Source organism: Epithele typhae, assembly GCF_022376455.1.
Source record: "Epithele typhae strain CBS 203.58 chromosome Unknown BXZ73scaffold_11, whole genome shotgun sequence".
NCBI lineage: Eukaryota > Fungi > Basidiomycota > Agaricomycetes > Polyporales > Epitheliaceae > Epithele > Epithele typhae.
In genome coordinates, this window is record NW_025954202.1 from 271,493 (window position 1) to 296,082 (window position 24,590).

A 24,590-nucleotide genomic window follows, 5' to 3' on the forward strand; every position below is an offset into this window, starting at 1 on the left:
GGCCTGGAGCCGACACGTCGCGGGATCCGGAGCAGCTTGCAGGTTGAGACGGTGACAGAGCTGGGCTCGGGCTCGAACAGTGCGCGACCAAGCTTGGGGCGGCCTTCTCGGCGTCGATCGCCGTCCTTAGCTGGCTCTAATCATGCACCTTGGTAGATGCTCTGAGCTCATCGACGAAGTCAGTAGGGAAGCAGCCCGGGCCTCGATCGAACGGAGAGCTGCTGGCGACGACCGACTCCAGCCATGTCTCCGCCCCCTCCTGCCTTTCGAATCACTCGTCCGCTTTACCGAGCTGTGAACATGTCTGCCTCGATTGCCCGCCTGCGTGCCATCGAAAGCGTGGCCCGTGCTCGTCCATCCCGCTCTTCCTGCCCGTGAAGGGCCATTAGCTTTGGCGTCGGTGAAGAGCTCCGCCCCACTCACCGCCTCATAAACCCTCGTCGTCCATCCATTGACGCACCCAAGCCCCTCAAGACACCTTACACCCGACGCCCTCCACCTCCCACCACTACCCCCTTACGTCTCACCATGCGCTCCTCGACCTTTGCCGCCCTCGCCCTCGCCTTCGCCATCGCCGTCTCCGCCGCGCCGAGCCAGTCCAACTCGCAGTGCTCCACCAGCTCCCTCCGCTGCTGCAACTCGGTCGAGTCGGCCCGCTCCGACCGCGTCTCCTCCATCCTCGACGCCCTCAAGCTCAACCTCGACGCCGCCGATAATGTCGGCCTCGCCTGCGACCCCATCAACCCCGTCACCGTCGGCGGCGGTATCAGCTGGTTCGTCCTCTCCTGCTTTGTCCTCGGTGACGCTGACGCGACGTGCGCGACAGCAACGCGATGCCCGTGTGCTGCAACGGCAACCACTACGGTACGCCTCGCTTGCTTCGCCGACTCGACGGCGGTCGCTGATGACGTGCTTCTCCAGGCGGCTTCAGCGTCGGCTGCTCGCCCATACCCATCATCCTCTAGGTGTCGTTGCGCGAGCGCATCTATCGTCAGTGCTCGTCTCGCGCCCCTGCCGTGTTCGCGAGCACTCACCCCTGCCGGCATAGAACATGTCGGGTGCTCGGACGCCCATCCCACATCGCTACTTTCTTTCTTCTCGCTTGGCTGGACGCGGCTCTTGTCTTCGTATTCCACAGCCCGTCTCGGTGTACAATTGTTTTCTAGGAGGGAGATGTAAGATCCACGTCGGAGTGGAGGTAATACACGTTTGAACCACCTTTTGCGCGTGCATTGGAGCGAGATCGTCCTAGGTATGAGCAAGTCGGCCTCGAGGGGTCTTTACGATCGCGCCCGTGCTATATGATGAGTGTTCTTGGGAGCGAGCGATGAGTGCGCGTACGTGTAACCTTCAGTACCGAGTCGAGGACTTGAGAGTCACCAATCTTCACGGCACGCTCTGAGAGCATGGAGTAAGAAGTGCCAGAGCTTCCGTGTCAATGCCAATTAAAGCCAGTGCCATCCAGATATAGCTGGGCAAGAGAGTGAATCGCTATTCGGAGTTGGCAAAGTACAGATGGTATGAGCAATCGGTCCAAACATACCACCCTATGGTAGCCTGTGTAGAAGACCATGAGTCCAACACCAGCTCAGGCAGGGTATGTTCTACCTTTCATCTCTTGTGCGGGGAAGATCTCGAGGCATCCATTCCGAAGCGCCGGAGCTAGCGCGGTCGCGACCGCCACGGGGGCCAAACAGCGCCAAATCCTGGGAAGGCCGAGCTGGCGACTGCATTTTGGACGAGCCCGTCGCTCGGTCGCGTCCTCCGCCTCCGTCCCCGTTCTCCCCTTTCTCTCTCTCTCTTTACGCGCACCCCCGCTCCTCTCCCAAACGCTCCACCATGGCCGCCCCCACGTTCTCTGACGGCATCGGTATCGCCAACCTCCCCAACCAGGTGCGTCGTCTCGGGCGCCAGCGCGCGTCCGTGGGCGAGGGGGGTTCGAGTGGGGACTGACCGTCCGTTTGTCGCTTTGGTGCACAGAGGCACAAGATTGTCGCGAAGCGCGGCACGCACTTCACCGTCATGGTCGTCGGTGAGTCGCTCGTTGTGCTATTGTTGGCGGGCAGGTGGGGTCGCGCAGGGCGGTGTGCCACGCTGTCCGTCATCCTGCTGCCCTCGATGTGTGTCCTCGTTCGTCGTCGCGTCCATGGGAACGTCGTGTTCGCCTACACCGCCCCGCCCAACGCAGATTTTCGCTCACGCTCCGGTGCTGACTGTACGTTCGTGTTCGTCTCCAGGCGAGTCCGGGCTCGGAAAGACGACGCTGATCAACACCCTCTTCTCGACCGAGCTCTCGTCCCCGAAGAGCTACACGAAGCGGCACACGAAGCAGCTCGACAAGCTGACCGAGGTCGAGATCATCAAGGCGGAGCTCGAGGAGAAGATGTTCAAGACGAAGCTCACCGTGATCGACACCCCCGGCTTCGGGGACTACGTCAACAACCGGGACTCGTGGGCGCCGATCGTGGACTTCATCGACGACCAGCACGAGGCGTACATGCGCCAGGAGCAGCAGCCGGAGCGCAAGGAGAAGACGGACCTGCGCGTGCACGCGTGCTTGTACTTCATCCGCCCCACTGGCCACACGCTGAAGCCGCTCGACATCGAGATCATGAAGCGTCTCGGGACGCGCGTGAACCTGATCCCCGTCGTCGCCAAGGCGGACACGCTCACCCAGAACGACCTGTACACGTTCAAGCAGCGCGTGCGTATATCTAGGCTTTTCGGGCGCGACTTGGACGCTGACAGGACACTGCAGATTCGTCAGGTCATCCAGGCCCAGGGCATCCGCATCTACCAGCCGCCGATCGAGTCGGACGACGAGGTCAGCGCGGAGCACGCGCGGGTCCTCGCGGAGGCGATGCCGTTCTCGATCATCGGCTCGACGGAGGACGTGCAGACCCAGGACGGGCGGACGGTCAAGGGTCGCGAGTACCTGTGGGGGGTGGCGGAGGTGGAGAACGAGAACCACTGCGACTTCCGGAAGCTGCGGTCGCTGCTGATCCGGACGTACATGCTCGACCTGATCTCGACGACGGAGGAGATGCACTACGAGGCGTACCGGGGGGCGCAGATGGAGACGCGGAAGTGGGGGGAGCAGAAGCCGCGCAAGTTCGAGAACCCGAAGTTCAAGGAGGAGGAGGAGGCGCTCCGGAAGCGGTTCACGGAGCAGGTCAAGGCGGAGGAGGCGCGGTTCCGGCAGTGGGAGCAGCACCTGATCGCGGAGCGGGACCGGCTGAACAAGGACCTCGAGATGGCGCATTCGGCCATCAAGGCGCTCGAGGCCGAGCTCGACAACCTCCAGGTCGGCTACCGCGGCTCGAACAGGCGGTGAGGCGGCGGCGGCGGCGGCGGCGTCGAGCTCAGCCGTGATGTCTCTCTCCCTCGATCCCAAAAGTGTTGACCGTACGATGATACCCGTTCCGACCCTACTGCCGCTCGCTTGTGCCCTGTGATCTCCCTCGTCCCTTCTCCTCGTCACTCGTTGTGTTCCTTGTCCATCCTCTTCGCTTTTCACGCCCCCGCACCTTGCGTTGGATGCCTGCCGGTCGTTCCCCGTTTGCACCCCCGGTCTGGCTGTAGTGTGGACCGTTTGGATTGTTCGTTGCCGATGGTTCTATAGTAATGGATAATGGCGTGTGTTGATGAACGTGAACGCTGGGGCGAGTGCGAGCAGGCCGAGCGGCAAGCCCTCGGCCGGCAGGGCTGGAGGTGCGCTTAAGGGTGTCGTGCCGAGCGAAGGAGGGTCGCGGCACCCCAGAAGGTGGCCGCTCTTCTTTTCTGCCATTCCTGTGGGATTGGGGTGCATGCTGCATTTCGTGCGACCGTTGGACAACGATGGGCCGGATGGAAGGACCAGGAAAGTGGATGGATTGGGGGTGGTGCAGACGAGACGTAACGGACCGGGGTACCGGGGTGCAAGTGACGTCTGTGGAGTGGAAGCAGCGACGGTGGCACGCCTCGTTATATACCCCCGCCGCCGCCCGTCGTCTGCCCTCTTTCTCTCCTCGCCCCACCGCCTGCGTGCGCTGTGACCCGTCTCATCGCCCGTCCTCACTCACCGCCGACTCCTACGCACTCCCCACTTCTTACTTACCACCCCGAGATTACCCCTATGTCGCGCCCCGCAGCGTCTGCCCTCGCCCGCGCCATTCCTGGCCAAACCCAAACTGCCTCCAAGGTTTCCGCCCGACGCCTTAGCTCGGGCACCCACACTCCAGACGACAGCCTCTCCCGCCGTGGATCGCAGAGGTACGTCCCTTGTCGCTCGTCCGCCACCTCGTCCTCGCGTTTCCTGTCGACAAGCAGCGAGCCCCGCCCGCTCGGTCTGTGCTCACCCTGCATTGATTACAGCCTCCACTTCGCGTCCAGGCGCTCGTCCTCGAACTCGTCCCCCGCGGTCCCGCTCGCGCTCGCGTCGCTCCGACAGGAGTTCAAGACCGTGCGCAGCCTGCACACGTCCCCGGTGTTCCAGAACGAGGCCGAGGAGCGCAGCGCGTCGCAGCGGCGCCGGGAGGACATCCCCGCGTCGTCGTGGAGCCGGCCGCCGCGGCCGTCGCAGGACGCGGAGGAGGACGTGGTGCCGACGTACTACCTCGAGCGCAAGAAGCAGCGGGCGTCGATCTCGGAGCGCAAGGAGCAGGAGGGCGGGCTGATGGCGGAGCTCAACGCGGGGATCCTCGCCGACGGGCTCGCCGCGGGCACGCGCGCGCGCGAGGAGAAGATGCCGGTCGAGGTCCGCCTGCCCGACGGCTCGGTCGAGCACCCGAGCGGGTTCGCGCCGCCGACGGCGGAGACGGACTTCCACCCGGTCGCGGCCAAGGTCGCCTCGGAGGAGGGGGTGAGGCAGGCGTGGGACGAGCGGGAGTTCGTCGGGCAGCTGGGCGCGGAGCCGATCGAGGCGTGCGCGGAGACGGAGCAGGTGTGGATCGAGCGTAAGCTGAAGGAGGACCTCGCGCTGGGGGAGAACGCCGGGCTCACCGCGGTCGACGCCCTTTCCGCAGCCGGGACGGACCCCTCGACGCTGTGGGTGCCCCCGGCGTCGCTCAAGGCGGACGACCCGGATGGGGTCGTGCCCGAGTTCTACGTCGGGCGCAAGGCGGCCGAGGGCGAGCTCGGGATGATGCACGACCTCCACGAGGGCCTCATCACCGCGGATATGCGGCACCGGGAGGAGAAGATTCCGGTCGAGGTCGTGCTCGAGGACGGGACGGTCGCGCACCCGAGCGGGTTTGAGCCGCCGACTGCGGAGACGGAGTTCCACCCCATGGCGGCGAAGTCGGGCGAGGGGTCCAAGATGGTGTGGACGGACGTGCTGGAGGCGAAGAGGGAAGAGGCGTGAGTGCGATGGGCTTTCTTCTGTCGGTTACGCGTTCGGTGTGCTCGTGTATATGATCCTGTACAAGCATAGACATCACGCATCGGATAGATCGTGCTTGCGAGCCAGCTGGTGGTGTTCGAGCAGACACGAGGCAGAGGACAAGGAGGCCGGCAGAACGAGAGGCGCCTGAGCAAGTCACACGCGGCGCGACGCGGTCGCCTTCGCTCTTCTTTCTTGCCTCTGAACCCCCTCCCCGACGCCCGCCACCCGACTCGGTCTCCACCGCCTGAAGTCCGTTGCTTGTTCTCTCGCGAAGCTGGGCCACCCTTTGTCTGGCGAGACGCGGCCACATCTTTCTACTCTACCGCCGCCCACGCGACCACACTGCACACAGTGCTCTGGCGAGTGGCTAAAACGCGTGCGCCCGCCTTTTGACCTCCGCCTCTCAATCGCCCGTCTCTTGCTCAGACTCAGCGCACCCGACGCCGTTCGTCTCTTCCGCTCCACCCAGCCCGCCACTTCATCCGTCTCCCCCTCGGCCGCCCCTCTGCGCACCCACCTCTCCGCTGCGTGACCGCCGTGGTGCACCTCCAAAGAACAGCGCACGCGCCCGGGACGAGATGCCCCGGCTCGTGGCGCACGGAAGCGACCCGTCCCCATCCCCGTCCTCGTCCCCATTCTCGTTCTCGTCCCCGTCCTCCAGCGCAGGCCGGTGGCACAGCCCCGCATCCGCCGCCACCCACGTCCCCGCCACCACGTCTCACACGCACGCGGCGCTGGACCGGGACATGCCGTACGAGCCGCGGGGGTTCGACGTCGAGGAGCGCGGGGGCGCGGTGAGGGCGCGGACGCGGTGGCAGCATGCGCGCGGGGCGAGGCCGTACGGGTTCCGGCCGCACACACATACGCACACGCACACGCACGCGCAGGCGCAGGCGCAGGTGCAGACACATGGTGGAGGATGGGCATGGGCGCGGCCGGGCAGGGAGGACGGGGAGGCGGGAGCGGGAGAGCGAGAGGGCGGGGAGAGGGAGGAGGAGGCGGCGGACTCGGATCGGGAGGAGGAGGAGGCGCCGGCGGCGGAGGGCGGGACGGGGACGGGGAGGGTGCCGGCGCAGTCGTCGGCGGCGGGGAAGAAGAGGGAGAAGAAGAAGCGACAGAGAGCGAGGGCGAGGGCGAAGGAGATGGAGAGGGGCCGAGCGGCGACGGCGGCGGCGGGGGTGGGGGTGGGTCAGAAAAACGAACGTGAGCCCGAACGGGACGAGTACGACGACGAGGGAGAGGGAGAGGACGGCGACGGCGAGCTGTCGATGGGCCCGCCGCGGGAGCTGATGGCGTCCATGTCGGAGCTCGCGAAGATCGTCGGTGCGCTCGACCTCACCGCGGGCGGCGGCGGCGGGCTTGCGGAGGGAGAGGCGGAGGGCGCGGGGCTCCTGCAGCGCGTCCGGGACGCGTTTGCGGAGGACCCGTCGCAGTGGCGGGCGGAGGTGCTGCAGAGCGTGCGCCGGATGGAGCGCATGCTGGGCAGGATGGAGCGCTGGCAGGCGCGGGTCGGCCCCGGGGAAATCGAGGCGTTGAAGCGCGAGACGGCGAGGCTCGAGCTCCGCGTCCGTGCCGTCGTCGACCAGAAAGCCATCTCGGGCCAGGGACAGGACGAGAGGATGCCGGGCGCGCTGGACTTCCCGGAGGCCTTCGCTAGCACACCGCCGAGTTCACTCAAGAATGGCAAAACCACGACGGAGCAGGAGGACAGCGACGCGGACAGCACCTCAGACGGTGCCTCGGACATCTTCAGCGCGCCCTCTGAGTCCGGGACAGGGCCCACCGAGCTCGAGCCCGACTCAGGCCCCGTCTCGGACATACGCCCACCCATCCACTTCACCACCCCGCAGCCATTCCCGCCCCCACCGATCCCGGTGCCGTCCCTCCCGCCGTTCGTCCCACCTCCACCCCCAGCACCCGCCGCCCCGCCCACGGCGCCCCCGCGCGTGCACAACGGGCCCCCGATGCTCACCCCGACGGGCATCTCGCCCACCGCCGGCTCGTCACTCGGACACGCGCACACGCACGCGGTGAAGAACTACAACACGCCGCCGCCCGCGCCGCCTGCGCCCGAGGCGTTCCTCGCCCGGAACCCGTGGTCGATGCTCGAGGTCCTCTTCCTGCTCGAGCTCACCGCGCACTTCCCCCCGCGGAGCACGGCTGGACGTTCCTCGCCGAGGCGTACAACAACGTGCTCATCACCCGCCCGCTTCAGGAGTGGTTCGGGAAGCAGGCGGCGGAGAGCAGGGAGGAGGAGCGGTGCATGCGCGTCGTCCTTGCCCGCATGCGCGCCGACACGCGCGTCCCGGCCCCAGCGGCGGACGCCTCCCATGTACAGACACAACCGCAACCGCAACCGCAGACGGGCCCCGGCGAGCGCGAGAAGAGCGCACCGTTTGGCAGCGCGGCGGCACGAGCAGAGGCTGCCGCGCGCGCGACGGACGCGGGCGCCGCATCTTCCTCCACGTCCTCGCAGCAGGCCACGGTCCCGCCGCCCGCGCCGATGGACAAGAACGCGCCGTTCGTGACGCGCCTCCCGTACCCGATCGTCGCCCAGCCGTCACGCAAGGGCAAAGAGACACCCTCCGCGGCCCCGCCCCCGCCCCCGCCGCCGTCGACGGGCCCCCCGCCCGCGCAGCGCATCCTCGCGCTGCCGAAGCGGCGCGCGCCGCTCAGCCTGCGGTCCGCGGACGCGAAGGCGTTCGCGCACGTGATGCAGACCGCGATGGCGGGGCCGGGCGCGCGCCCGGGCGGGTCGGCGCAGGCGACGCGGGAGAGCCGGGAGTCGATGCTCGCGCTGTACGAGGCGACGCGGACGCGGTTCCCGGTGCGGAGCCCGTGGGACTGCTGGCACCGGTGGCACACGCCGTGGGTCGTGCCCGAGCGGGAGCAGGCGGACGGGGGCAGCGAGGGGACGGTGGTGTTCGACTACCTGCTCGGCAACCTCGCGCAGCCGTGCGGGGGCGTCCCGGCGCAGGCCCCGGGGGCGCGGGGGAAGGGGAAGGCGGCGGCGGGCGGGTGGGTGTACCGGCCGGTGCCGGGGACGTTCCCGGACGCGCGCGGGGTGCAGCACGAGCTGAGCGGCGCGTACGACCCGCGGCCGGGGATGGTCGCGCTCACGCGCATGTCGCACGTCCTGGCGGAGATGGCGTGGAGCGGGGCGGGCATGGGCAGGTTCTTCACCGGGATCATCACCGAGGACGTGCTCGCGAACCGCAGGGTGCGGATGCCGGCGACGCTCGACGGGCTGTGGCCGCGGAAAGGTGAGTTGCGTTTGCGTGGTGCGAGCCTTTGTTCACGCTGGGCTGGGCTGACATGTCTCTGCGCTGCAGCGTCGCAGCCCAAGGCCGCTCCCCCGGCGCGACATGGGGTGCCGAACGCGAACCAGGCGGTCAGCCTCCACGGCACGTCTGCGGCGGGGACGCTGTTCACCTCGGTGCCCCCGACTGGATCGCCGCTCGTGCCGCAACAACCCTCGCCAGCTGCACCTCCCCTTGCGATGCCCGCACTCCGTACGGCGACCGCACCCTCAGCTCGCCCTCAGCAACAGCAGCAGCAGCAGCATCCGCCACACCAGAACCCCCCACCACAATCGCAGCAGCAGCAGCAGCAGCAGCTCGCACCTCCACCTCCACCACCAACAACGCAACAGCAGCCGCTGCCGTACCTCCCACACCCCACCCCACGGCCCCCGCCCCGCCGCGACCCACCGCGGGTCCCGGAGGGCACGCTCGGGCACCCAACGCGCCCGGGGATGCTCCCGTGGTTCTGCGCGGCGGTCGTCCGCGCGGACGTGCTCCGGCTCGTGACGGGCCTGCAGCGCGCGGAGCGCGCGTTCCGCGACGCGTTCGCACCCGCGCCCGCGCCCCCGGAGGCGGAGCGGCGCGTGCGCGAGTGGGAGCGGGAGAGGGAGCGGGAGAGGGAGGAGTTCGGGTGCGTGCCGGCGCACCTGAGGGGCGTCGGGGCGCCCCCGCCCCCGCCGCTGGTGGCATCGTCGTCGGCGTCGTTCGGCTTGGCGTTGGGGGACGCGGCGGGGACGCGGGCGAGCGCGGCGGTGGGGGCGTAGGGCTCGGTCACCGGGTCTGTCGCGGTCTCCCTGTGGGCTGGACGTGCGGGCGCAGGACGCTCGGACTGTGCTCTGCGCCGCTCCTTTTCTGCTCGATCTACATATGCTTTTCCGTTCCGCACCAATGCGCTATCGCGTCTCTCACAACCCTGTAGCATACCACTCTGTTATTGTCGTGACGTTCAGACGTTGCTTAAATCTGATGTCGACTGCTATGCGTTGAGCTTGAGGTGGTTTCGACTGGATCAACATTCCGCCCTCCGCGCAGGGAACCTGGAGTTTTCAGAGAGCGGGTCCAGACGAGAAGCATCGCATTGGTTTCCGTTACTGTACACATACATGCTACACCGCGTCCGTCCGACTCGCACAACACACCGCCTACTGCGTCTGCGCGCCGTAGCCGCGGATGCCCTCCGCAAAGCCCCACGCGGTCTCGAGCTGGATCTGGTCCGAGATGTGCACCCCGGCGGCGGTCACGGTCGCCAGTTGGTACTGTGGTGGGAGACGGACGGTGAGGATCTCGCGTGGGCTGGAGAAAGAGGGAGACGGGGCACACCTTGTCCATGCTGCGCGCGTCGCGATAGAAGAGGACGCGCATGCACTCGTGGAGGAGCTCCTTGGCCTTGTCCTCGGTGAGCTGGTCTTGTTTGCCGTCGACGGCGGCGCGGAGGAGGGGGACGGCGATGTACGCGCCGTATCCGGTCGCGATGGAGGGGGCTGAGTAGGTCGTACCGAGGAGGTCGACGTAGCCGAGGAACCTGGAGATTGTGTGGATGAGTGGTTTCCGATAAAGTCGGGCGAGGGTCCAGAGATGGGAGTGCAGCGTGTATGGGAAAACACACGGAATGGGGATGGCAATGGAACAGCGAGGGCGTTCGAGGAAGGGGTGTGCAAGAGCTGAGTGGCGCACTCACCGCTTGCCGTCGCGGAAGCCGCCCACGAGGAGGGAGTTCCAGAGGGGGTTCATCTTTGACCGGCGAGCGTACATGACCCGGGAGAGGTACTCGTGGACCTCCACAGGACCCAGGTCGTGTCCGTCCGAATGGGTGAACTCGTCCGTGACGATCTCGTCGAGGAAGGCCTGGATGGCTTGGAAGTCGGACATGTCTCCGGATGCCCCGATGACGGTGGACGTTCCGACTTGGTGGAGACGTTTGATGTCCTTGAAGCGGGCGAGAGAGCCGTAGGAAGCTGCACACGGTGGGTCAGCGGCTGTAGGTACGTGAGGATGTAGTAGGGTACGTACCGAGGTTGTCGGCCGCCATCATAATCCCATCCTTGTACTGGATAGCAAGCACGGATGTACCGGTCACAATGGGTTGTCTGAGAAAACGTCGGCCCAAACACTTCAGTGCGTCGAGAGGCTGCTCACTGTGTTCGTTGGACCCCCTCCGCGAAGGTGTCCTTTACTGGTGGGCGTTGGTGGATGGGATATGTGCCGTATGGGTCAGATGCATCGTTGCGCTACAGGGAATGAGCCAGAAACAGCGGTCATAGAGTTAATATTCCTACCGGGCGGCCCCAGTTCGTCGGAAAGTGGTCCATGGTGGTGGTGTGCGGAGAAGGAGAGGAAGAGAGGTGGACGCGTCGTCTGGATGTGCATGCCCGACGCGCGTCGAGTGGGCTGTCCACGTGACCTCTTTCCCCCGCGGGCCGCGTGCCATTTTCGAGCTGCAGTTGGAACTTGGTCCGCACCTTGCTCGGACTCGGACTGTGGCTCTCCATCTCTCTCTCTCCTTCCTCTGCATATACTCCTGCCCTCTAGAGCTATCTATGGCCAACCCATACACGAAGGCGCCGCCCCTCAAGGCAAACTTGGGCGCGAATGACCCTCTCTTTGGCCTCTTCCCGCGAAAAGTGACAGCGGCGCAAGTCACCAAGGCTCTGGTGTGTGCTACTGCTCTGTGGAAACAGACACTCGCTCACGATAAGCACTCTCAGCACCACGAGCATAATCCTTTCACAAAACGCCCACACTCGACCCAGTACAAGAAGATCCTGGAGGCTCGCAAGAAGCTACCCGTGTTCGGTCAGATGGACGAGTTCCTCAAAATGGTACGTCCAATCGTCTGCTCTTTCCCAAATGAGGGGAGGTCAGAGTCTGCTTCAGACATACCGCGCCCCCGGCCGATTTGGACGTAGCTAATTCTCCGGCAAAAGTTCACCAACAACCAGATCATTGTTATGGTGGGAGAGACTGGCTCGGGCAAGACAACTCAGTGAGAGACACAACTCTTCGCAAGAGTCTCCTCGGTTTCCCCCTGACGGTACTTGTCTCTTTAGGATACCTCAATTTGTCTGCTACTCGGACCTACCCCACTCCAAGGGCCAGTTAGTGGCGTGTACACAACCAAGACGAGTGGCTGCGATGTCCGTGGCAAAGCGTGTAGCAGATGAGATGGACGGTACGTGCGTTGGCTGTCTAGTGCTGCGAGACGCACTATTCACCGGAGATGGCACAGTGCAATTGGGGAAGGAAGTCGGCTACTCGATCCGCTTCGAGGACATGACCGAACCGGGCACCACTTTCCTGAAGTATATGACCGACGGTATGCTTCTTCGAGAGGCGATGAACGACCCCGACCTCACCCGGTATTCCACGATCATTCTCGACGAGGCCCACGAGCGTACTCTGGCCACCGATATTCTCATGGGTCTCCTCAAGGACCTCGCAAAACGTCGCTCGGATCTCAAAATAGTAGTCATGTCTGCAACCCTCGACGCCCAAAAGTTCCAGCGTTATTTCAGCATCTCGGGCCCCGACAAGCCCGCGCCGCTGTTCAAGGTCCCAGGTCGAACCCACCCCGTTGAGGTGTTCTACACTCAGGATCCCGAGCCCGACTACGTCGAAGCGGCAATCCGGACTGTGCTCATGATCCACCGCGCGGAGGAGCCGGGAGATATCCTCTTGTTCTTGACCGGTGAAGAGGAAATCGAGGACGCCTGCAGGAAGATCAAGTTGGAAGCGGACGAACTCACCAACCAGGACCCGGACAGCGTTGGACCCCTTATCTGTATCCCCCTCTACTCGTCTCTTCCTCCGCAGCAGCAGCAGCGCATATTCGACCCTCCACCAACGCCCCGCGTTGCGAACGGCCCGCCGGGCCGCAAGATTGTGATCTCCACCAACATTGCCGAAACATCCCTCACAATCGACGGTATAGTCTATGTCGTCGACCCCGGTTTCTCTAAGCAAAAGGTGTACAACCCACGGATCCGTGTCGAGTCGCTGCTTGTCTCCCCTATCTCGAAGGCTTCCGCCCAACAACGTGCAGGTCGTGCAGGGCGTACCCGTCCGGGCAAATGCTTCCGACTATACACCGAGAAAGATTTCATGACCGAACTGGAGGAGCAAACACACCCTGAGATCTTGCGGAGCAACCTCGCAAACACCGTTCTGGAGCTTGCGAAGCTGGGTGTCAATGATCTGGTTCATTTCGATTACGTGGACGCACCTGCACCCGAGACTTTGATGCGCGCATTGGAACTCCTCAACTTCTTGGCCGCTCTGGACGACGACGGGAACCTGACTCACCTAGGCGGGATCATGGCCGACTTCCCACTGGATCCCCAGGTACGTCGGTATTTTCTTGCTGCAACGGGTTGTCCTCTGAACACCTTTATTAGATGGCCAAGATGCTTATCGTCAGTCCGGAGTTCAACTGCAGTAATGAAATGTTGACCATTGTCGCGATGTTATCCGGTATGTATGCGTACCACGGAAGGCTTCTTGACGCTTACTCCTTTTCTAGTGCCCAACGTCTGGCTAAGGCCTCCGAATCAGCGCAAGGAAGCTGACGCCGCGAAAGGGATGCTCACCATACCGGACGGCGATCATCTAACGCTTATGAACGTGTACAACTCCTACATGAACAGTATGTCACTCGCCACGATGGTCATCACTAGTCGCTCATTGTGCTTCTACAGACAAACATGACAGCAAGTGGTGTTGGAACAACTATCTTTCTGCCCGTGCGCTACAGCAAGCGGATAATGTTCGGTCACAGTTGCTCCGGACTATGGAGCGCTACGAGATCGAGCTTGTGACGACGCAAGACGAGAAGAAGCTCTTCGTGGATATCCGCAAGGCGCTCGTCTGCGGGTTCTTCATGCAGGTTGCACACAAAGAAGGGGACAAGGGCAACTATCTTACCGTGAAGGACAACCAAGTCGTGTCACTCCATCCTTCATGCGGGCTGGACGCGTCGCCCGAATGGGTGATCTTCAATGAGTTCGTGCTGACGTCGAAGCCATACATCCGGACGGTTTCAGAAGCTAGGATAGAGTGGTTAGTGCACTTCTGATCATCGTTGACATGAACAAGGTCTGACTGTTTCTTGCAGGCTTCTTGAGTACGCCAAGGCTTACTTCGATCCGTCGACATTCCCCGAAGGGGAGACGAAGCAGGCGCTCTTGCGGGTGCTGAGGAAGCGTTCATTCAAGGCTGTTGACGGCGGCGCGTCCAGCGGAAGGAATAGTCCTGCGGCTAGCGACCAGCCGGCGAAGAAGAAGAAGACCTCTGACGGCGGCGCGTCCAACCCAAGAAATAGTCCTGCGCTCAGCGGTCAGCCGGCGACGAAGAAGTCGAAGCTTAAGTAGTCTCTGTCTCCCTTGCTCCATACGTAGACTGCATATCTACTTTCTCTTTTCGCTACGTATCGTCCTCCACGTTTTGCGGCAATTTGTATATCGTTCCCACTTTTCCTCCGACAAAGCCCGCCTGTGGAGGCGTACATGCCGAGCCACCTCGAAACCCGAGACAACTCCGTTTCTCCATGGCCCTAAGGGGACCCACTCGTAGCTCCGAGCGTCGTGTCTCGGGCACGTGGGTCATACCCCTAGTCGCGGACATATAAACTTCGCGTCTCCTCATCCTCCGAGCCCCGATTGCACGAGACATCCTCTCGGTGGGTACTCCGGTCTGTATACCGTCACTTCTAACCACCTTGACCTGTTTCCAGCAGGCTTGCGCCCGAAGCGCTCAGGCTCATCTTGTAGCCTCGAACTTCAACTCTCACCCGCTCGGTGCGTCTTCTCTGGCGAATATCCGGAGTGACAAACAGTGAACGCTTCCGTCAACTAGAAATGGCCTTCACAGCCACGCGGACCCTACTCCCCATCGAGGTCCTCAACGAAATCCTCGACCACGCCGCCGACGACCATCGCACGCTGGCCGCCTGCGCGCGTGCGAGCCCCGCGCTCCTTCCCCGCGCCCGCACGCACCTCTGGAGGGACGTGGCGGTGTACTGCGACTGGGACGAGATGGACCGGGACCTGTTCGGGACGCACGTCTACGCCGGCGCGCACCAGCCGTCGCCGCAGACGCGGCACGTCTTCCTGGACGCGTTCGCGGCGGCGGTGGACGCGACGCCCGCGCTCGCGCCGTGCGTGCGCACGTTGCGGCTCTACCAGCGCCTCATGGGCTCGCACCGGTCGCGGTTCGCGGCGGAGCGCGCGCGGGTGCTGGGGCGGCTGACGGGCCTGCGGACGCTCACGCTCGACTCGATGCGCGTGCGGTCGCTCGCGGACTGGTGCGCGATCGTGAGGCTGCCGCTGGGGCTGGAGGAGCTGGTGTGCCGCTCGACGGCGGTGGACGTGGGGCCTCCGGGTCTGCGGGTGGGGCTGGGGCTGGGGGCTGGGGAGCGCGCTGGAGGACGGGAGCTAGCGCTGAGGAGGGTGACGATGCAGCAGTGCATGATCACCCAGACGTTCTGCGCGCTGGAGGGGAGGCAGAGTCTGGAGGCGGCGGCGCTCGAGCAGCTGCAGATCAGCGGGGGCGAGCACGCGCACCAGTGGTATGCGCTCATTCGGGCGGGCACGAGGACGTTGCGCCATCTGGTGGCGGTGAACGGTGAGGCAGTTACGGATGGAGAGCCAGGTGAGTGGGCCAGTTCATTCGATATCTGAAGACGATGGCACTGAACGGTACGCAGCGACGAGCACCACTCGGCTTTTCGGCCTGCTAAGATTGTGTTCGGGTCTCCGGTATCTTGGCCTCCGCCACCAGCCGCACAACAGGGAGCAGACGATGGAGGGGACACTCCTCCAGTCGCTCTGCGAGCTCCTCGAGAGCGATCCTCCGTTGCGGTTCACGCTGGAGAACCTCATGCTTCTCGTTGTCGAGCGGAACGGGGTGATCGTTGGGGTGACGTATTCTCTCGTGGACCGTCTGGCGAAGGTCCTGCTCGACAGGCGGCGGTTTCCTGCGTTCAAGAGGCTGACAGTGTGGCTCGACGGCCAGATATGGATGGAGTGGTACAGCTCGTGGATCCTGACGGGGAACGTGGCGGTCATGCAGGAGAGGGCCAAGACGTTGAGGGACGCCTTCGAGGCGTTTGGAGACCATGTGGAGGTGAAGCTTCGCTGTAAGCGAGATCCTGCGTTGGAGCTTTGTTTTAGGGACACTCAATCTATGTTACGGGTGTAGGTGTCGGTGGGTGAAGCGCAGCAGAACGCACTCTAACCTACTCTAACGCACTGCGCAGCTGGCGGACCAGGCACTCAATGAACTCGAGTCCGGTCGCGGATCATTGCTATTAGTCTCCCCTACATTGCTATGCCCTGCGCCCTGCGCAGCTTCCGTCCGTCAGAGTTGTCGCGTTTGGGAACACAGCCGTACGTCGGATGTTGGCAGAACGTGATGAAGCCATTTTAGTGTCGTTGTGGTATTGCCGCTGCCATTCGCGCTGAGGCTTGAGCGCTGAGCGGCAGCGCAAATCGTTCACTGGGCTGTGGCAAACACATAAGGTGTTGACGGACACAAAGGCCCGTGGAGGGCGGGATCGCGGGTGAGCGCGGCGGCTTTTGGCGGCTTGTGTGCGAGGCAACGAAGGGATATTTCTGGGTGATTATATTTGGACGACTGCTCGTGATGTTACGAATACTGTGGGTATGACAGCGTGTGCTTATTATTTCGAGAATTTCATGCATTGGGAGAACATACAGGTCTCTTAGATACAGCGAGCGGGACGCCCGGAAGGAACGCGGGAGAATCAGGAGAAGTCGTGGGACCGGCTGAGGACGTAGACGGTGAGAAACGGGAGATGATGGTGGGCGGCCCCGAGAGCGAGATGTGCGTGTGCCGATGGGGGATCGTTCTAGAAACGATTTGTTGTGATACGGCCTCTGTCCCTGGGGACACAACTCCGGGCTGGTACCTGCTGGTACTTAGTGATGTAGATGTGGCTGCGGCTCGCCACCCGGAGGCGGTGTCGTCCATGTTGGATTGAACAATCACCGTGCGTGGACGGAGTGGAAAGCACGGACGAGACTTTGGGTGAGGTGCCTTGGGAAGAAGGGTGTCGTGAGCGAAGCAGAGTTCATTTGGGCATGCGGTCGGCGCGGGTGGTTGCCATGTCGGATCTCTGTCCTGCGTGTGCGCCCGCCTGTCCCATCTCTCGGGCCCGCCATCTCATCATCCCCTGCGGTTGATGGAGACGCGCCCGGATCCCAGGCTGCCAATCTGGGCGCGGAGGCCTGCGCGCGGCGTCGAGCTTCTGCGAAGGTGTTTGCTCGTCGCTCGGAGGACGAGTGCGGACGCAGAAGGGTCGAGCAGAGCAAGAAGCCAGTTGTCGGTCGTGGACGTCGTCCGGGCCCAAACGGCGGTCGTCAGGCGGGACGGTGGGCGACGGTGGCAGCGATCGGGCCCGTGTGGGCGGGGGACCCAATGGGGAGGAGGAGATGATCGTGGCTGGAATCAATCCCGCGCGTGGGCTGCAGCCGACTGCCCCTGGCCGCGTCTCTCGCCTCTTGTCCTCCTCCCGCCTCCGCCTGCGCGAGCTCCTCTGGGTTCTCGTCCGCCTTCATGTTCTGACGCTGGGCGTTTTCTCTCCACCCTCCGCTGCGCGCCCTCTCCTCTTTCCTTCTACCGGTCTCCTGGGGTTATCTTGTTCTCTCTCTGCTCCCCCTACTCCTCTCCAATGGATTCCCTTCGACGAATATCCTTTGCCACCCTTCTCCTCGCCTCCCTCCGCCCCGCCCTCGCCCAACACGCCTTCAACTGGGGCTTTGGCCAGAACGTACGTCCACCCCCCGCCTCTCCGCACACGGCATTCGTTGATCATTTTCCGCTCGCAGTTCATCCAAACCTCCTTCGCCGAGTGCGAGAGCCATGCAATCAATCTTATCCCTCTCAATGCGTCGACGACCGACATCGGCCAGCCCCCATATTATATGATGGCATTCGCCCCGGAAAGCACCACCATAGTCTCTCTCATTGGCGACGATCCCTCCCAGCTTTCATGGCAGAACCAGCATCCCCGCGGTTCCAAGTTGCTCCTCACCGTAGTCGATGGTCTAGGCAAAATTGGTGGTTTCCCTGCTCAGTTCTACAACGTCGTTGGTGCGCCCCAATCGTTTCTCTCCTCTTCCCTCTCCCTTTCCTTATTCACCTCCACAGCGGGCTCGGACACGTCCTGCATCCCCGCCGCACCATCAAATCCGGCGGTCGTACACTCGAACGTCACCTCCCTCACCACCTGCGATCCTTGGGGGTTGACTATCACCGGAGGCCAGAAGCCGTACAATGTCTCGCTCGCAGCCATTGACTCCCCAGTGATCACTAACGTCACAATGGGACCCGCGGACGACGTCTTCACGTTCATTGATCGTGCGGACCCCGGCACTCAGATTCTAGGTACGTCACTCTTCCTCCGCGGCTTCACACAACCTAATATCCGCTTACAGCCGCGGTCGTCGATGCGTCAGTAGCCTTCTATCCATATGCTGCTTGTTTCTGACCTCCTGACATCTAGCACTGGGACATGGGGCATATCATCCATTATTGTCAAGTCCGGCGGCCCTTCCGATACATTCTGCGGCGGGCTCCCGTCGACGTCCAAGACCACGGCCGAGATCCAGCAGGAAGCTTCTGACCGTGCTGCGGCCGCGGTGGCGGCCGCGAAGGCCAAGTCAACCACGATCGCTCTCGGCATCGTCTTCGGACTAATCGTGCCTCTGATCCTTGCTGGTATTGCGTTCTGGTGGTGGTGGCGGAAGAACCAGGCCGAACGAGGACTCGTCGCGCGCCCGTGGGACAGCAGGATGGAGGAGCGCGCGCCAGGACGCCCGAGCCTCAACGTCGACACCTCCGTCGTGCGCACCACCGCACACCGCCAGCGCACGGCGTCCTGGGTCGTGGACGCGCAACAGGAGTCACCTGTGCACCGGACGGACAGTCCCTCGTCGCTCGACATGTCCACTGCCGACCTCGGCAACCATGGTTCGGACGGCCCCGTCCCGTATCTCACCTCAACCCGCTATGTTGCCAACGCGTCGAATTCCTCAATCACGCCCTCGCCGTCGTCACAACGGGTGCCCCCTTCGGCCGTCTCGCGGTTGATGTCGATGGAAAGGTCGCCCATCTCCCATCCCGAGGCCGCCGCAACGCACTCGAGCACCCCGATGACTATGACGCCGATGACGCTCACCCCACCGATACTCACGCCCAACTCGACCTCCCCCGCCGCCACGCTCTCCCCCTCGCAGCGGTACCGCAAGGCACTCGAAGCACACGCCGAGGCGCAGGCCGCGCGCGGGCGGATCGTCCTCGGCGGGAGCTCCAGCGGGGGCTTCCAGGCCGCCGGGCCGTCGAACTCTGCGGGGGCCCTCGCGTGCAGCGGTCGCAAAGCGCGGGGGTGACGCGTCCGTTCCCGCAGCGCTCCGTACCAAGACGAGCAGGCTCGTCCACGCGGATGGCTGCGGGCACGATCCCAGAGGTGGGAGGCTTTGGGCCGGACATCATCATCCAGCACCGGGACGGAGGGGTGGTGGAGGAGCTCCCGCCGCCGTACCCCGCGGAGGGCTCGCCACGATACCCTGGTCTTCCCGCGAACCCTGCGGAACCGCCGCGTTCGCCACCGAGGTCGCCGCCGTACGTGGAGTCGCCGATGATGGAGCAGCACCCGCCGCCGACGTCGTGGAACTCGTCCATCGCGCTCACGGCGTCGCCGTCGAGTGTGTCGGTGCTCTCTGCAGCGTCCGCTCTGACATCGGAGGCGCCTCTTGTGACGCCTGGGCCTCCACGCTCGCCGCCGTCGTCGCGACAGCGCCCGCCGTTGGGGGCGGGAGCGGTGCGGAGAGGCAGCGGAGACGACATGTCCGCGGCCGGCTCGACAGCAGGGACGCCGGATGTGTCATAGCGGCGGTCGCTCGTACAGTGCGCTGATGGACTGATACTTACATTCGATGGGAAAGAGTCGTTTGGAGAGATTTTGAGGCTTTCAAGTTTGTTCCCCCTTTGCCTTGACCTTCTGGCGCCAGCTGGGCTAGCCGCGTTCTCCTCCTCCCCCTTTCACCTTCTCACGCTGGCCTGCGAGCACAGGCAGCCCTTTTTGAGCCAGCGTGGTGGACACGTCGGCGGGCTGTTGATGGTCGAGCATTTCCCCTCCTCCTCGTTCCCCTCCTTGGCGCCACATATGATATGCGGTTGGTGGTGTATGTATGAAGCCACTAGCAGATGTCGCGCCGTCCGATCTTTACCTGTGTACTAGAGAGTGTATGATAGATGGTAACGCGCGACTGGGTGGTTAGAGTGACACAACTTGGAAACAACGCAGAAGGAAGCGCTGAAGAACAACGCACTGAAAACAAGCGAGCGAACCACATGAAGGTCACCTTGTCGCAACATGCGAAAGTCGGGTCAGTAACAGGCGAGACGAGGGCCTCTGGCCACGGCTGGTCGAGTTCTGGGCTCGAGCCAGCCCGGGCGGTGTGTTCGAGGGATGGGGCGTCGCGCTTACGTGAGCACCGCAGGGAAAGAGGCGCCTGCTCCGCCGCCGCGACGACCCCGGCTGCACTCTCCTCGTCCTCCGCAACCACCTCGTCCTGGCCCATCGCAGCATCCACTCTCGCACACCCAAGTGCCCCGACATATTCCTTCATCCCCGGTGGTTGCGCCGAGCGCATACACCATCTCACCCGAGGGGCTAGCCACCATGGCGTCAGCAGCCTCCTCTCCCTCGTCCTCGCAACCCTCCTCTCGCGGCCCTGGCTCCCGGGCATCGTCCCCAGCAATCCCGGTGCAGCCTGACCACTTCTACGGCCACGACGCCGTCCAGTTCCCGCCCTCTCCCCACTCCGAGGGCCGCGCGTGGCTCGACCCGAAGGACGACCCGAACGCGGAACGCGGCATCCCCGTCTTCCGCCCGACGATGGCCGAGTTCGCAGACTTTGAGGAGTACATGAACCGCGTCGAGCCGTGGGGCGTGCGCAGCGGGATCGTGAAGATTATCCCCCGAAGGAGTGGTGCGTAGTCCGTTCATCATCCTCCGCTCCCCTTCCGTCCCTCCCCTTCTGCCCTTCTCTGAACGAGTCATTCACACCTGGACGTGCAGGACGGAACGGCTGCCGTCGGTCGTCCCGCAGCTCGGGCACGTGAAGCTTACGAGCCCGATCGAGCAGCGCATGGAGGGCTCGAACGGGCGGTACCTGCAGTGCAACATGGAGAAGCGGAGGACGATGAGCGTGCGCGACTGGGCGGAGCTCTGCGCGCAGGACCAGTACCGCGCGCCGGGCGTGCACGAGATGGGCGGCCGGAACGCGCGCGCGAAGGACGCCGGGACCGGTGCGAGGCGGACGAGGAGGAGTGGCGGAAGCAGGAGGGGCACGACGGTGGCCGGGGCGTCGGAGACGGCGGAGCCGGACGCGATGCAGGTGGACGTGAAGGCGGAGGAGGAGGAGGGGCGCCCCGCGGAGTTTGCGTCTGCGCTGATCTCCCCGCCGCACAGCAATCGCGCGTTGTCTCCCGTCGTCGAGAATGGGGAGAAGACTGCCGCTGCAGGTTCGGCGCCTGTCCCGGGGCCTTCGAGGCTAGAGCACACGCCAGCGCGGGGAGAGGAGGAAGAGGAAGGGGCGGAGATTAAGGATCTGGTCGAGGTCGCAGAAGACGTCAAGCCCAAAAAGCAAAAAAGGGTTCGAGCACATGTGCAGACGGAGAAGAACGCACGCAAGGACGCCCAGTTCTTGGAGAACTTCGATCCGCATGCCGCGTGGCTTCCGCCCGAGACCGAAGCAAGCAGTTACACGGCGGAGTTTTGCAAAGAGCTCGAGCGGCGGTACTGGAAGACGTGTTCGTTCGGCAAGGCGCCGTGGTACGGTGCAGACATGCAAGGTGCGCGTCGTCGTTTGGCCAGTCATCTACCATGGGCGTCAGGCTCATCGGCGTCGTAGGCTCACTGTTCACGGACGAGACGACGACGTGGAATGTAGCGCACCTTCCTTCAACACTCACGCGGTTGCTGTCGCCATCTTCAAAGGGATTACCAGGGGTCAACACTCCCTACCTCTATTTCGGCATGTGGAGGGCTACTTTTGCTTGGCACGTCGAGGACATGGACCTCTTCAGTATCAACTACATTCACTTCGGTGCTCCCAAGTTCTGGTACGCCGTACCTCAAGCACGCGCCTCGGCCTTAGAACAAACACTGAGGAGTGCGCATCTTCCTCTGTCTTCTCGTCGCCATAGCTGACGCTCCTCCTAGGCATGTTCCCCGGCAACAACTGCCCCCAGTTCCTTCGACACAAGTCCTATCTTGCCTCTCCGACTCTCCTTGCTGGGTCTTCCTGCCGCCCAAACTGCCTCGTTCAACGCGAGGGCGAGTTCGTCATCACATTTCCTCGTGGCTACCATGCAGGCTTCAATCTCGGCTTCAATTGTGCCGAGAGCGTCAATTTTGCTCTTGACAGCTGGATCGACATTGGCCGGACTGCCAAGATCTGCACTTGCGTCGACTTCAGGTACGCCTGATCCCTTTCACCCCTTTTAAGCGTGAGAGCTTATGACTCCCCTCCCTAGTGTCCGCATTGACGTCGATCAACTCTTGTATGAACGCGCGTCGGAAGGCAACGAGGTCTACCGCAATCGCAGGAAGCTTTGCTCCATCAAATTGCTCCCGCCCAGCAACCCGGATAGTGAGTCGGAGGCGAAAGCCCAGGCACCTCAGCCTCACCCGCAAGCTCCCCACAAGCGCAAGGCAGAGGATAATGCCGCTCCGAAACCCAAGAAACAAAGGACGAAGGCTACTGTTTCGTCAGAACAGCCAATCGCGTCATCCTCTAAGCTGGCGGATTCCACGAAGCAGCTCAAGGTCACGCTAAAGCTTCCACCCCCGCCCAAGCAGCCGGAACCGTTCCCGTGTTGTTTGTGCGTGTCAATGTCTCACGATGGCTTGTTGCGAGTGCAAGACCCTCCTGCGTGGTGGTACGAGCCGGGAAACATCGCTGCCGCCGTGGCGGGGACCTGCATGGCCCACGCGGATTGTGCAAGTATCGTACCGGAGACGTGGGTGGATGTGCTTGATGGTGGCGAGCTCGAACCCGATGGAGAAAAGGAGCGTGTAGTATTTGGCGTTGATGGTATCGTAAAGGATCGGTGGAATTTGGTGAGTACTGGTCTCATGGATATAAATGACGTCCTCATGTTTTTGCAGAAATGTTCCGCTTGCAGCAAGGTGAGACACAAGACACACGGTGCACCGGTTCAGTGCACGAAGGGTCGGTGTTCGAAGGCATTCCACGTCTCATGTGCGAAAGAAGGGCACGAATCAGGGATTGTCTTCAAGGTCCTTCGCGAGGTCGAGAAGGAAGTTGTCGCCGTGGACAACCAGACGATGGCACCTCCAGCTCTATCTTCCCAGCCCACAAGTGATCCAGTCCTCATGTTGCATCCTGGTAGCACTTCAGCTGCCGCGTCTTCATCATCATCGTTTATTCCAACACCGCCCTCCGCCGAACAAGTCCCTTCTGCCTCACTTGTCCCTACTCCCGCGCCCGTGCCATGCGACAACGTTCTTCCACCTGCTCCTGGGCTCGCGATCACCCCACCATCCCTCTGTGTTCTTGATCAGCCTTCGGCGGCAACGGTTTCTGCACATGTAGAGCAACCTATGGACGTCGACGGGAACTGTTCTCAGCCGTTGCTTCCATCCCCAGACGAACCAGAACCTGCACCTAGGACTATCAAGAAAGCAGAGTTCGAGCTGTTGTGTCATCAGCACAATCCGGTACGTTCTTCTGAAAATGCGACTGAGATGTGTGCTCATCCGCATCTAGGACACGCTGGCGCTCAAGAAGGCACAGCAGCAGGATAGGATCCGGAAACAGCTTCTTGCTCTGCCGCCCATGTCGAGAATCAAGTTGCGCGTCACCGCTGGTGTCTTCGAAGTTACACTCGTTCGCCTCATCGAAGAGTCGGCCTCTGTCGAGGTTCTCTGGGATCAGGGCATGAAGCGAGAATTCAAGTGGCGAAGCGTTGTCTTCGGTGACACAGATGTCGCCGGCTCGAAACCAACCGTCGCTGCTCCGGACCGCTCCAAAGGTACTCGATTTCTTTGCCGTTGGAGTTAATTTTAGTCTGATCTGGTTCGATGTCGAAGTGCCTGTCATACCGATTATCAGGCCTTCGCAACCACCTTCAGCCCTCCCGTCTCGCTCAGTATCATTATCGGCACCACCACCGTCGACGTCGTTGTCATCTCTAGCACCTCGAGGACCGTCTCAACCCGGATTCACGGAGACAAGCGCGCCGCTTCAGATCTCCCCAGGACCTTCTGCATCTACCCTCGGCCAACAGACGACGGCTATCCATCTTTCTAAGCCATCCACGTACCAGCAGTATCAATCATGGTCGCAGTACCAGTACGCTTCTCTTCCGGGAATGCAACCAGCGCCGGCCCCTGTCGCTGTGGGTCAGCTTCCGGCAAGCCATTCATATTCGCATGGCGCGATATATCCACCGCCGCCTCAAATCCCGCCGGCACCTTCAGGATACTTCCCCTACGTGGGCGGGGCAGCGGCGACGTCGTACGGGATGTACCCCCAGTACGGCCATTTGGCGGCACCGGTGCTGAGCACGCCTCCGTCTCAACCCCCCGCACCTTATCGACCGCCGGCGGACTCGCAAATGATGTTGAATTGGCAACGCCCGTACGCGGGGCCTAAGATTGCTCCCACTCCACCTCCTGCCCCCACCCTTCCCTCGACGAGTGCCGTTGCAACTCAGCCCACTCCGAACCCTTCACCACAGGCGACGGTGGCCGCTGCGGAGGCAATACCGACCGAAGCTGCTTCCCCAGTGGTAGAAGCATTGCCTACGACGGTGGTTGCTGATGCTTAGTATACTTATTCCGTTATGTCGTGGTGTTCTTACTCAGTTTACATTGTACT

At 63.1% G+C, this 24,590-nt stretch overlaps 9 protein-coding genes across 9 annotated transcripts; 8 read left to right on the forward strand and 1 right to left on the reverse strand.

Moving 5' to 3' along the window:
* Positions 1–528: 528 nt before the first annotated feature.
* Positions 529–965, forward strand: BXZ73DRAFT_75868 (uncharacterized protein; the record flags this gene model as incomplete). Its single annotated transcript, XM_048022297.1, has 3 exons — positions 529–773; positions 827–864; positions 922–965. 3 exons carry the CDS (start codon positions 529–531, stop codon positions 963–965), a joined length of 327 nt encoding a protein of 108 aa, XP_047879992.1.
* An 874-nt stretch (positions 966–1,839) lies between these two features.
* Positions 1,840–3,334, forward strand: BXZ73DRAFT_43484 (septin; the record flags this gene model as incomplete). Its single annotated transcript, XM_048019156.1, has 4 exons — positions 1,840–1,893; positions 1,981–2,032; positions 2,238–2,704; positions 2,759–3,334. The coding sequence occupies 4 exons, from the start codon at positions 1,840–1,842 to the stop codon at positions 3,332–3,334; spliced, it is 1,149 nt and encodes a 382-aa protein (XP_047879993.1).
* Positions 3,335–4,114: 780 nt separating this feature from the next.
* Positions 4,115–5,341, forward strand: BXZ73DRAFT_99291 (uncharacterized protein; the record flags this gene model as incomplete). The annotated part of the gene is made up of 2 exons (XM_048027959.1): positions 4,115–4,251; positions 4,354–5,341. 2 exons carry the CDS (start codon positions 4,115–4,117, stop codon positions 5,339–5,341), a joined length of 1,125 nt encoding a protein of 374 aa, XP_047879994.1.
* A 1,163-nt stretch (positions 5,342–6,504) lies between these two features.
* BXZ73DRAFT_88899 (uncharacterized protein) lies at positions 6,505–9,428 on the forward strand (the record flags this gene model as incomplete). The annotated part of the gene is made up of 3 exons (XM_048025110.1): positions 6,505–7,473; positions 7,518–8,625; positions 8,695–9,428. The coding sequence occupies 3 exons, from the start codon at positions 6,505–6,507 to the stop codon at positions 9,426–9,428; spliced, it is 2,811 nt and encodes a 936-aa protein (XP_047879995.1).
* A 378-nt stretch (positions 9,429–9,806) lies between these two features.
* On the reverse strand, positions 9,807–10,973 carry BXZ73DRAFT_43597 (proteasome endopeptidase complex beta subunit; the record flags this gene model as incomplete). Its single annotated transcript, XM_048019176.1, has 6 exons — positions 9,807–9,920; positions 9,985–10,186; positions 10,343–10,619; positions 10,675–10,751; positions 10,801–10,892; positions 10,941–10,973. The coding sequence occupies 6 exons, from the start codon at positions 10,971–10,973 to the stop codon at positions 9,807–9,809; spliced, it is 795 nt and encodes a 264-aa protein (XP_047879996.1).
* A 228-nt stretch (positions 10,974–11,201) lies between these two features.
* On the forward strand, positions 11,202–14,027 carry BXZ73DRAFT_43590 (P-loop containing nucleoside triphosphate hydrolase protein; the record flags this gene model as incomplete). The annotated part of the gene is made up of 9 exons (XM_048019174.1): positions 11,202–11,315; positions 11,370–11,483; positions 11,589–11,647; positions 11,712–11,833; positions 11,891–13,002; positions 13,056–13,131; positions 13,181–13,303; positions 13,356–13,716; positions 13,772–14,027. The coding sequence occupies 9 exons, from the start codon at positions 11,202–11,204 to the stop codon at positions 14,025–14,027; spliced, it is 2,337 nt and encodes a 778-aa protein (XP_047879997.1).
* Positions 14,028–14,513: 486 nt separating this feature from the next.
* On the forward strand, positions 14,514–15,936 carry BXZ73DRAFT_99295 (uncharacterized protein; the record flags this gene model as incomplete). The annotated part of the gene is made up of 4 exons (XM_048027960.1): positions 14,514–15,306; positions 15,362–15,793; positions 15,856–15,861; positions 15,914–15,936. The coding sequence occupies 4 exons, from the start codon at positions 14,514–14,516 to the stop codon at positions 15,934–15,936; spliced, it is 1,254 nt and encodes a 417-aa protein (XP_047879998.1).
* A 1,411-nt stretch (positions 15,937–17,347) lies between these two features.
* BXZ73DRAFT_99296 (uncharacterized protein) lies at positions 17,348–19,567 on the forward strand (the record flags this gene model as incomplete). Its single annotated transcript, XM_048027961.1, has 6 exons — positions 17,348–17,446; positions 17,505–17,769; positions 17,827–18,063; positions 18,114–18,129; positions 18,182–19,047; positions 19,107–19,567. The coding sequence occupies 6 exons, from the start codon at positions 17,348–17,350 to the stop codon at positions 19,565–19,567; spliced, it is 1,944 nt and encodes a 647-aa protein (XP_047879999.1).
* A 795-nt stretch (positions 19,568–20,362) lies between these two features.
* Positions 20,363–24,540, forward strand: BXZ73DRAFT_43542 (uncharacterized protein; the record flags this gene model as incomplete). Its single annotated transcript, XM_048019167.1, has 9 exons — positions 20,363–20,676; positions 20,762–21,537; positions 21,597–21,857; positions 21,908–22,163; positions 22,222–22,807; positions 22,856–23,161; positions 23,306–23,428; positions 23,478–23,742; positions 23,915–24,540. The coding sequence occupies 9 exons, from the start codon at positions 20,363–20,365 to the stop codon at positions 24,538–24,540; spliced, it is 3,513 nt and encodes a 1,170-aa protein (XP_047880000.1).
* Positions 24,541–24,590: the final 50 nt, after the last annotated feature.